At 49.0% G+C, this 12,021-nt stretch overlaps 1 protein-coding gene across 2 annotated transcripts; it reads right to left on the bottom strand.

Moving 5' to 3' along the window:
- Window positions 1-1,376: 1,376 nt before the first annotated feature.
- On the bottom strand, window positions 1,377-9,042 carry LOC134949606 (SH3 domain-binding protein 5-like). 2 transcript variants are annotated; one of them, XM_063938297.1, is made up of 7 exons: window positions 8,781-9,042; window positions 6,672-6,901; window positions 5,602-5,664; window positions 5,391-5,519; window positions 5,045-5,206; window positions 2,613-2,786; window positions 1,377-2,224 (listed from the first exon to the last, which is right to left on the bottom strand). In XM_063938297.1, the coding sequence occupies exons 2-7, from the start codon at window positions 6,846-6,848 to the stop codon at window positions 1,811-1,813; spliced, it is 1,119 nt and encodes a 372-aa protein (XP_063794367.1). In that variant the 5' UTR covers window positions 6,849-6,901; window positions 8,781-9,042; the 3' UTR covers window positions 1,377-1,810. The 2 variants fall into 2 exon arrangements, with proteins under 2 accessions (XP_063794367.1, XP_063794368.1); XM_063938298.1 differs by having other exon boundaries at window positions 6,672-6,851.
- Between the last annotated feature and the right edge of the window lie 2,979 nt (window positions 9,043-12,021).

Below are 12,021 nucleotides of genomic sequence, written 5' to 3'. Positions count from 1 at the left end.
GATACAGTGGGTGGCGGCTATGGCCAACCTTCCCTCCCCCTCCCGGGTCCTAACCCTAACAGTGACCCCCGATACTTACTTACGACATGTCAGCGGTTAGTGTTCTGACACCGAGATTCCGGCGTTGGTCACATGACCGTCAGCATCCCAACTGCTGGGATGATAATCGCATCCCCTTACAGGCCCCTGCAGATAAATATAGTATGGTCTGTCCAATGATTTCATGTCCAGCCTCAGAAGTGAAACGTGATTGTGCCATATAAATGATTGCCGCTTTAAAAATACGGCCATTCTCGGACGAAACCCCACAACATTTACCGCACTGTCTTATATAGCGTACCTACCATGCCCCCAAACTTTGTTTATATGGCCACCTCGTTATTTCACAACAGAAATCCAAACACACCACTAAGAAAGCTCTGTGTATTGCAGCCGACGCCAGGAAACTCGCACAGCAAGGAGTGGATCCTTTCCATAATCTCCGCAAGGTCATGTATACTGCAGAGCTGCCTCTCCCCACATTGTCAGCAAAACCTGACGTGAACCCTTCTCAGTCAGTGCGGCCCAATCACTCCATTCCAGATCAGGGCTACAGCCAGTGTAATAGCCTTTGGGCAGGTTCACTGATCAGAGCAGAGTACGAGGCCTACAGATGCCCCAATAGCATTTCAATCAGCTTTATTGATATGTTTGAGCTGTGCTGAATTATCCTATGCTAAGGGCTATGGGGGTCATTCCGAGTTGATCGCTAGCTGCATTCGTTCGCTGTGCAGCGATGAGGCAAAAAAATGGCACTTCTGCGTATGCGGCGCAATGCGCAACGTACTACTACAACGAACGATGTAGTTGCACAAAAGGTCTAGCGAAGCTTTTCAGTCGCACTGCCGGCCGCAGAGTGATTGACATGAAGTGGGCGTTTCTGAGTGTCAACTGACCATTTTCAGGGAGTGTTTAGAAAAACACAGGCGTGCTAGGAAAAACGCAGGCGTGGCTGGGCGAACGCAGGGCGTGTTTGTGACGTCAAAACAGGAACTGAACAGTATGAAGTGATCGCAAGCGCTGAGTAGGTTTAGAGCTGCTCTAAAACTGCACAAAAAAAACTTTGCCGCCGTCGCTCTGCGCACCTTTCGTTCGCACTTCTGCTAAGCTAAAATACACTCCCAGTGGGCGGCGGCATAGCGTTTGTACAGCTGCTAAAAACTGCTAGCGAGCGATCAACTCGGAATGACCACCTATAACTCCAAGGGTCAAGTGGGCACCTTGTCCTCCTTCCAGGCTCATTACTGGTTCATCCCACGTCTACCCCCAACGTGCAGGTGACGAATCCACGATAACAACCCCTGATACAATGGTCAGATACAACTCGGACACAGAGACACCAATACATGTTTATTTAAATAGACATACGGAGTGCTGCATCAAACAGAGACAGTTCTCATAACAGCAAGACATGTCCTCTGACCTATTACAGTGTTCCCTCTCCGAGTCCTCCGGCAACACTGTGCTACCTGTATAAATGACCTCTGCTCCTAACTCCCTACATCTAGAAGCGTTTCTGCAAAAAAATGTTCGCATTCAAGTGTGTTCATTTCCGCTCTTACCGAATGCTCCAACACTATCAGGCGTGACTGCCCTCAGAGCGTCATCGTTATGCGGATTACTCCCTTTCTCCATCACCATGGAGCCAGTCTGTGATGTATGAAGAGTCCCTTCCTGTCCTGCGGGATCACTCACATAAAGCTTGCTGTGCTAGGTTGTTTGAACGTTCTTGAGTCTTTATCGAGTGTCTAACCTCAAAATGTTTTCCCCCTCAAAGGCTCACACTCCTGTGGTGCTTAAAAGCCCCTCCGTTCCCTCTTCCGCCTCCCCTCTCTCTGTCTGTGCCGTCGTCCTCTTCCCCCTCTTCCGTGTTCCTCCCGTCCAGGCTGGTTACATCGCTCAGACCCCTCAGGTGCTCCACAGAATCGCTCTTCTGCAGGTCGGATGCAATGGTCTGCAGGCTGAGGAGGGAGACGGTGTCTGAAGGCGGGCCCATCTCCCCGTCGGTCAGGGGGGTAGGGGCTTCAGCTCCAAGAGGAGGGGCCCTAAGTGTTAGCAGAGGCCCGTGTGTGCGGCGTGCGTGGATCTCCTCGCTGATCAGCTCCAAATTGCGCAGTGTCGCAGAGTACCTGAGCTTCGCCTGCGACACTGAGGCTTCCAGAGAGGTGACCCGGGACTTGTGTTCCTGTAATACAGAGCGGAAAACATGCTGAGAGTCCTGATCACCGCACAGTATGACAGCAATGGAAATAGAATACATCAAACCAACCACACGTGGAGCAGTCTCAGCAAATACGGAGGACAAAAATAATACAGGCCTTAAAACCACAGCCATGTTCTCCGTCACCCCTTTTCACATACAAGAGACCGGTCTAGATTGCAAGCTCTTTTGATCTCAGTTCTCATTACATCGCCATGCTTTTGGTATTGTTAAAATGATGTAACGGTTGCAATGATCTGTATGTATACTTGGAGGCTTCCTGTACAATATTATTACTCCAAAGGCTGATGTCATATCCCTGGGACTATGTAACTCTCCCGCCCTAGAACACGGGGGTCGAAACATTAGTCACCTCTAAGACGCTGTTGAACTGAACCTTTAACTCGAAGTAGGGGCGACTCTTAATGATAACGCGCTTCAAGCTCTTCTGCAAAGTCTGAACTTTGGCTTCCGCTTGGTGGCACTGACGGGTCACCCGCTGGTGCTCAAACTCGCTGCTCAGCCGCTCCTCTTCAGCCTCATTCACCTGTTACCGGAAGAGAGTGGTCAGAGGGGGTCGCTAGGGTATAAAGTGAGATGCCCAATGTTACCCCTCTTTTCTGTGCAGTTTCCCATTGTTAGTATTACATCACAGCTAATTTGTCCAGTTCTCCCGAGTACGGGGATATGAAAGATCTCGTTTTAGGTGTTTTATCTGTTTGTTTAGTGTTGTTCTTTCTGATATGCTCTATTTTTATCACTACAGATTAATACCCCTTTTCTACTAGTGAGCACGGGTCGCAGCTGGTAGCCTGACACGGGTGCTACCCGGCTGCGGCCCGTGCTCAGCCCCCTTTCCCACTGTGCTCACCAACTGGCATATGGCCGGGTTGGTGACGCTGCTAGTGACGTGGCAGGGGCGGTGCTGGGAGATCACATGATCTCCCAGTGCCACCCTTCCATATAGTGTAAACAGGACCCGTGTCGCATCGACACGGCTCCCGTTCACACTACACAGCTTACAAGGTTGAACACGTGTTCAACCCGCCAAGCTACCCGGGTAGGATTCCCGTATCACTTGATCCGGGAACTTGCAGGGGGGGGCGTTTCCACCAGGAAAAAACACGGTAAATGCACGCCCCCGCTTATTTACCCGTGTTTTAAGAGCTAGTGGAAAAGGGGTAAATGAAAGCTACGGGTGACTATAACGGCAGTTATTAGCTCCAGGTCAGCATGGATCCAATAGTAATGTCAGCTCTCGCACGCAGGGACCAGCGCCTGGTGACATCACACAGACGTTACTACAGATTCCCTGCTACAATGCGGGAGGCGTCCTGTACACTGTGCAAACACCATTTAGCTCTACTGCTTGTAGAGATTGTGGGGTCAGGAATTGAACCAAATTGTTTCCTGACCCAATCGCTGCTCCTGATAAGGAACAATGTAAGTCTTTTATCTATTATCTTAGCTATATAAATATGTGACTATAGATAACTGACCGCCGCAGCCATTTTTTTTTTTTTTTAACTGGGTGTGGCCAGATGCTGGTAATGTTCTACAACAGCAGAAGTAGTTTGTGTTTTTCTGCATGGAGTTTGAGGAAAGTATTACCAATGGAAAAATTTTTTTGTATCAAGCAAGACAGTATATGGCAGTGTGCAGTAAGCAACTTCTGAAACAGCTATTGTGGGACTAGTTTAAGATTATTTGCCGGAGGCCCTTCGACAGCTAAACTACAACTTGTCTGGCAGTGTATGCTGTGATTTCCTAATCCATGTCTGCTAGACCTTTGGGTGGCCTTATTTAGGGTATGGATCATCAGATCTACATAAAAAAGGTCTACAGTCATTAGGTTGACCGCTAAATTTAGCACAGCTCCGATCATGTTCCCTGACATCCGACCTCCCCCCGCCCCCACAAATACAAAAGCATCGCACACCGGCGATGCTTTTGTATGTATGAGTAACTCCCGGCCAACGCAGCTCCAGCAGCTGGCCGGGAGTTGATCGTCGCTGCCACTGGCCGCAGCGGCTGCGTGAGACGTCACGCAGCCGCCGCGGCCCGACCCCCTGCGTTGGCCGGGCCGCGCCGCCATCCAGCCCCCTTCCGCCCTGCGTCCGTCTCTGCCTGTCAATCAGGCAGAGGCGATCACTACTGAACGACGGACTTTGGCCGTCCTGCATGCGCAATTCCGACCCGATCGCTGCGATAAACTGCAGGGAGCGATCGAGTCGGAATGACCCCCCCATATACATTTCTTGACTTTGGCTAAAACAAAAACAGACTGACCTCTCACCTCTGCTCGTCCCCCCCCACTTGCTATGTTATTTTCCAGATATACCGGATTTATCTCTGAGTGGCTTATATTATTTATACTACCTCTTCTTTCAAGTTATACAGTGTCCTGACCTTATTTGTTCTTATAGATGGACGATGGTAAATAAAGAATACATTAATAATAAAAAACAGACTGGCAGCTCGGGCTCCAATTACTAAGGGGAAATATGCAGAATAATGGGGCAGATGTATTAACCTGGAGGAGGCATAAGGAAGTGATAAACCAGTGATGTGTGCAAGGTGATAAAGGCACCAGCCAATCAGCTCCAATATGTAAATTAACAGTTTGGATCTGATTGGCTGGTGCCTTTATCACCTTGCACATATCACTGGTTTATCACTTCCTTATGCCTTCTCCAGGTTAATACATCTGCTCCAATGTATGCCTCTATATTCACAGTTACTACTGAAGGAAATGAAGGGGGAAGGACCCTCTCTGTAAACAGCGTACATTGCCCCCCCTCTCACTTTGCAGGTGGCGTGATTCAGCATCTCCTGCCACGTTGGGTCCAGCCTGTTCTTGTCGGCGGTGACACCTTGCTCCGCAACGAAGACCATCTCTCGCGCTGCGGCATGCATGCTGACCGCCCGCTCGTACCGCAGAGCCGCGCTGTGTGTGTCCTGCTGAGCCTGCAGGCGGGGAGCGAGCAGTGAAACAGACAATCACACAAGGGGCACTGTCCTACAACACATCACATTCACAATTTATTTCACTGACCGCCACAGTTTACTTTTCCTGCAGACATCAAATTTATATACAGCTGGAAACGGAGCCTATATTATATGTATTATAATACGGTGGATTGCACATTACCTCCTTGGCCAATCTCCGAGCCTCATAGTACGGCCGGGCTTTTTCGATACAAGCTCCAAGCTGCGTGGTCAGAGCGTTTAGGCGCCTGGCAGACTCGGACAGGATACGACGGTAGGCGGTGCGGGCATCCTGCAGGGGGCGGTATGTAAAAGGTGAGTATTCCTTGGACAGGTAGAAGCAGAGGACAGGAGGACAGGTGACTGACACTTACATCCAACTGTAACTCCAGCTGGTTGATCTCCTCGCTGGCCTGGTTCAGACGTTCCAGTTCCTCCTGAAGCGACGGCCAGGGTGGTGGGGTATTACACAGTATAAAGGAATGAAGAGAGAACAGGTGACACACAAATCTCCAGCACCTGACCGCTCACAGATCATATAAATACATTATAATTACATCAGTTGTATCCATTGAATCTTCCTTTGTGAGCTGAACCAATAAACATTTGAATGCAGCCTCAATGGATGTCCCCCAGTACACGTGGCTGTGTCGCACCAATTCATCGCATTACGCCACCCTCTGCCTCTGCGCTGCCTATGTCTCTAGCGGTCCGGTGCTGCTATCCCCTCACAGGATGGAGATTCCCAGTAATGGAGCACTGACACCATAAACCATGGCTGCTGTGCAGACAGACAAGCTTTTCTCTGCTTTTGGCTATTCACCAAGCGGGCTACCGACCGTGGAGAAGTTCCTGACTTCACCAGCGGCGCCCCTGCTCCGTGCCTAAATCGCATCACCATACTTTAGTGCTTTCCACTTCACACAAGGCGCAAGCTCTGCCCCCTTCCCCCATGACCTCCCAGCAGCCCCTGCAGCCTCCCGGGGCCACAGCCGCTGGTGCACGTGCAGAAGGGCCCCAGGATACTGAATCGCAACCCAGGAAGGGTAAGTATACATCAGTTGCTACTTATCAAAACTATATATCGCATCGAACTAATTCGATCTATAGTAATAAGTAACAATTCACATGAATAGACCCAAGCAGTCATACAGCCTTGTCGCCAGGAAATCGTACAGCAATCACCAATGTGGCTGCCAGCGTGCAGTTAGCTGACATTGGTGAGGTGAATGGAGGTTACTTCATAGATCTCTGCCAGTTTAACCTGCTCTAAACACAAGAAATGGTGCAGGCTGCATTCGGAAACCTGCAGCGCTGCCGCAACACGAGTGACATCAGCAGGTCACTGGAAGCAATGGGTTACTGACAGAACCGCTATTCTGCTCTGATATTTGGGCCACTTGAATAGACACAATGCCCTTGGGGACATACATAGAACATATACCTGTATCCTAGGGTCTAGCTCTTCCTCTGCCTCATCTTTCTTAGTCTCACCGGTGCTCTCAATCTGTTTCTTTGCGTCGGAGGCGCGATCTTCCTGCCCCCCCAACTCTGGATGGATGGTTTTGTCACTCTCGGCCCCCGGAGTTGGAAGCCTCTCCTCACAAGGGGGTCCTTCCATGACCTACATGATAGGACAGCTCAGATGTGCATGGTACCTTCAGGCCTCTACATCTAGGAAACGTTAAATATGGAATTATTTGCTCTTTCATGGGAAGTTTACAAGCAAAACCACACAGTTCCACTGGAGACGGGCGAGACAACAACAGCATATTACACATCCCCACACTGGAGAAAGACCAGAAACAGCATGACACGTGGGGATACGGACTACTCTAGTTACAGTAGGTGGGGAGTCCTCCGAACAGGTCTTTCTTCTTCTTGCGTTGTCACTGGATGTCACTAGCAACCAAAGATGGAGCCCAGCGTCACAGCAATGGCCGCCATTCTCCAGGCTCACAGTGTAATAAGATCTTTAAAGTTAGACACTGTGGACATCTTAAATGTTTTAGGGAGAGGTGTACTAAGCAGTGGTTTCCGGACTCCAGGTCGACAACAAAAAGGTCGACACCAATTGGTCAACACACCTTAGGTCGACAGGAACAAGGTCGACATGGAAAAAGGTCGACATGAGTTTTTCACAATTTTTTTCTTTTTTGGAACCTTTTCATACTTAACGATCCACGTGGACTACGATTGGAACGGTAATCTGTGCCGAGCGAAGCGGAGCGAAGGCACCATGCCCGAAGCATGGCGAGCGAAGCAAGCCATGCGAGGGGACGCCGTGCACTAATTGGGGTTCCCCGTCACTCTACGAAGAAAACGACACCAAAAAAAACATTAAAAACCCATGTCGACCATTTTCCATGTCGACCTTGCTCCTGTCGACCTAAGGTGTGTCGACCAATTGGCGTCGACCTAAGGTGTGTCGACCTTTTTGTTGTCGACCTGGAGTCCCAGACCCCTAAGCAGTGATAAAAGTGCAGAAGTGAGCCAGTGGAGACGTTGCCCATGGCAACCAATCAGCATTGATGTAACATTTATAATTTACATACTATAAAAGTATACAGAATAGCTGATTGGTTGCCATGGGCAACTTCTCCACTTTTATCACTGCTTAGTACATGTCTCCCTCAGATGTTACCTGCGTCTTTCTGACTGTAGAGAGCTCTCACCTGTGCACACACAGACCAGGGTCTGACGACCTGTAGCTCTGCAGTCATTGTGAAAATATAAATCGCCACAGGCCCGCCATGCCTGAGACTTGTAGTTCCACAGGATACCCTCACATATAAACACTCAGGGTTTATTGAGGGAGATTTATCAAATATTGAAGGGAGATAAAGTGGAGAGAGATAATGCACCAACCAATCAGCTCCTGTCATTTCTAAATCACAGCCTGTTACATGACAGCTAGGTGTTGGTTAGCTGGTACTAATCTCCCCCATTATATATATATATATATATATATATATATATATATATATATATATATATATATATATATATTTATTTATTTATTTATTTATTAGCACTGTTAATAACAGGCATGCTGGCACTTATAGTTCCACAGGTTACTCATCTATGTAAACCCTCAGTGGATATTATATCCATATATTGGCACTGGTAATAATGGGCAAGCTGAGACTTGTAGTTCCACGGGTTGACCGCAGTTGTAAATACTCTGTGGACATTATATACCCATATGCTGTCACTAGCAGGCATGCTGGTGCTTGCAGTTCCACATGCTACCCTCCTATGTTAGCACTCCATAGATATATCCATATACTGGCAGCGGCACTATCAAGCATGCTGGGACTTGTAGTACTACTAGTTACTCCCCTAGGTAAACACTCATTGGATTTTATATCAATATACTAGAAATAGCAAGCATGCTGAGACTTGTAGCCCCACAAGTTGCCCGTCCTGCAAACACTCAGTGGATGTTACATGCATATACTGATGCTGGCAGGCATGCTGGGACTTGTAGTCCCACAACAGCTGTGTGAGACCCCAGGCCGCCATCCAGCTGACAGGGCAAGGAGACACCCACCTGCGCTTTCTCTCTATGGCATCATGGAACGGACCTCCCGAGGTGACGTCACGGGGCCCGGCGGTGACGTCACGATGAACCTCCCAGCACTGCCCCGTTGTTTCAGCCCAGTTGCCTGGATCTAGGCAGGGTTGCCTTGCGTCGTAACTCCTCCCCCTTACGGAAAAGGTCCCTTAGCCCACTTGATTCTAGCATCTACCATCTAGGCAGCGCCCGGCGGCACCGGAACCGGAACCGGAAGCCGGGGTTTAGCAGGTGGGCGGGGTGCACCGAGCCTTACGTACACAAACATGGCGACGGCTGTGCCGTACAGGAGACACTGACAGGGGAGAGCCCCCCGCCCCGGGGCCGCTGTTACCATGGCGACACCGCCACGCCGGCCTCACAGATCGTCCAGATAGCAGCGGTCCCCTACACAGGGAATCCCCCCATAGGTGTGTCACACACAGGGACGCCTCCCATAGGGGTCGTATACACAGGGAAGCCTCCGAAAGGGTCTTATACATAGGGAATCCTCCCATAGCGGTCTTATACACAGGGAATACCCCCATAGGGGTCTTATACATAGGGAATCCTCCCATAGTGGTCTTATACATAGGGAATTCCCCCATAGGGTCTTATACACAGGGAATACTGCCATAGTGGTCTTATACATAGAGAATTCTCCCATAGGGGTCTTATACATAGGGAATCCTCCCATAGTGGTCTTATACACAGGGAATACCCCCATAGGGGTCTTATACATTGGGAATCCTCCCATAGTGGTCTTATACATAGGGAATTCCCCCATAGGGTCTTATACACAGGGAATACTGCCATAGTGGTCTTATACATAGAGAATTCTCCCATAGGGGTCTTATACATAGGGAATCCTCCCATAGTGGTCTTATACACAGGGAATACCCCCATAGGGTCTTATACATAGGGAATACCCCCATAGTGGTCTTATACATAGGGAATACCCCCAGAGTGGTCTTATACATAGGGAATACCCCTATAGTGGTCTTATACACAGGGAATACCCCCACAGTGGTCTTATACATAGGGAATACCCCCATAGTGGTCTTATACATAGGGAATCCTCCCATAGGGGTTTTATACATAGGGAATACCCCCAGAGTGGTCTTATACACAGGGAATTCTGCCATAGTTGTCTTATACATAGGGAATACCCCCACAGTGGTCATATACATAGGGAATCCTCCCATAGTTATGTAATACATAGGGAATACCCCCATAGTGGTCTTATACATAGGGAATTCTCCCATAGTGGTGTAATACATAGGGAATACCCCCATAGTGGTCTTATACATAAGGAATTCAGCCATAGTGGTCTTATACATAGGGAATACCCCCATAGTGGTCTTATACATAGGGAATTCTGCCATAGGGGTCTCTCATACAGGGAAGCCTTCCATAGGTGTATCATGCACAGGGAAACCTACCCTAGGTGTGTCACATACAGGGAAGCCACTAATAGGTGTGTCACACACAGGGAAGCCTACCATAGGGGTGTTATTGGTGTGCATGCTATATTTTCATATTGGACATATTTAGCTCCATTTCTGCCTTGTCACCAGTGGTGAGCCTTATCCAGCTCCCATAATGCCCTATTTCCCCTGCCTGGCAGTACACACGTGTGCGTTTCATGTTAGAACACACGCTGTCCCACTAGCTTTTACCGTTTCCCCCACAGTGCTTGGTGATGTAGACGTGTGTGATCCACCCTGGAACGCATGCTGTCTTACTAGTTTCTATGGCTGATTGCTCATTTCCTGTACGCATAGTTCCACAGTCTTTTTTGGATTGGTTATATGCAGTTATTCTCTCTTTTCATTGGCTACAGCAGCCCTGGAATAGAGATGATCTAGTGGGAATTGCATAGTGGTTTGGCGCTCAGTCTGCTTAATTTGATTCAATTGACCCATTAAGTTTAGGTACAGTTAGATCCAAATATAATTGTAGGGATGCAATCAATTTGTCGGCTGTTGGGATCCTGGCAGTCAGGATACCGACGCCGGAATCCCAATAATACCGAAAGCCGGAATCCCGGCGCACAGGGACTATTCCCACTCGTGGGTGTCCACGACACTTATAGAGTGAGAATAGAACCTGTGGCGAGTCACCGTGCCCGCAGCGAGCCCGTAAGGGGACTCTTAGCGCTCGTCCCGCTGCCGACATTCTAGCGGGCGTGATGCTGCTGTCGAATATTAACAGCAGGCATCCCGCCCGCCGGTAAATAGTATGTAACCTATAATTGTATACAAACACAATTTTTTGTTATTTTAGCTGTTTTAAGATGCAGACTTTCCGCTTCATTTCGAGGGTATTCACACCCAAAGTGGAGGAAAGGTGTAAGAATTACAGCTGTTTAATATGTAGCCCCCTCTTCCTCAATGGAACGAAAAGTAATTGAATAATTGACTCACAATCTGCTTCATGGACAGGTCTTGGGCCTTTGCGATTTATTCATCAGTTAAGCGGGTAATAGGTCTGGAGTTGATTCCGAGTGTGGCATTTGTGTTTGGAAGCTGTTGCTGTGTATTGACAACGGTGGTCATTCCGAGTTGATCGCTCGTTATTTTCTCTATCGTCCTAAGTGGATGCTGGGGTTCCTGAAAGGACCATGGGGAATAGCGGCTCCGCAGGAGACAGGGCACAAAAGTAAAGCTTTTACAGGTCAGGTGGTGTGTACTGGCTCCTCCCCCTATGACCCTCCTCCAGACTCCAGTTAGATTTTTGTGCCCGGCCGAGAAGGGTGCAATTCTAGGTGGCTCTCATAAAGAGCTGCTTAGAGAGTTTAGCTTAGGTTTTTTATTTTACAGTGATTCCTGCTGGCAACAGGATCACTGCAACGAGGGACAGAGGGGAGAAGAAGTGAACTCACCTGCGTGCAGGATGGATTGGCTTCTTGGCTACTGGACATGAAGCTCCAGAGGGACGATCACAGGTACAGCCTGGATGGTCACCGGAGCCACGCCGCCGGCCCCCTCACAGATGCTGAAGCAAGAAGAGGTCCAGAATCGGCGGCTGAAGACTCCTGCAGTCTTCTTAAGGTAGCGCACAGCACTGCAGCTGTGCGCCATTTTCCTCTCAGCACACTTCACACGGCAGTCACTGAGGGTGCAGGGCGCTGGGGGGGGGCGCCCTGGGAGGCAAATGTAAACCTTTAAAAAGGCTAAAAATACCTCACATATAGCCCCAGAGGCTATATGGAGATATTTACCCCTGCCTAAATGTA

This window comes from Pseudophryne corroboree, chromosome 8, assembly GCF_028390025.1.
Source record: "Pseudophryne corroboree isolate aPseCor3 chromosome 8, aPseCor3.hap2, whole genome shotgun sequence".
Classification (NCBI taxonomy): Eukaryota; Metazoa; Chordata; class Amphibia; order Anura; family Myobatrachidae; genus Pseudophryne; species Pseudophryne corroboree.
This window is presented reverse-complemented; position numbering and strand designations above follow the sequence as displayed.

Bases quoted from the DNA above. Each gene is read 5' to 3' on its own strand.
- LOC134949606 (XM_063938297.1), bottom strand. From the start codon at position 6,848: ATGGAAGGACCCCCTTGTGAGGAGAGGCTTCCAACTCCGGGGGCCGAG. The intron at 5,520-5,601 runs GTAAGTGTCAGT...CGCCCCCTGCAG, and splicing joins AGCTGGAGTTACAGTTGGAT to GATGCCCGCACCGCCTACCG. The intron at 2,787-5,044 runs GTGAGAGGGGGG...TTCCGGTAACAG, and splicing joins TGAATCACGCCACCTGCAAA to GTGAATGAGGCTGAAGAGGA.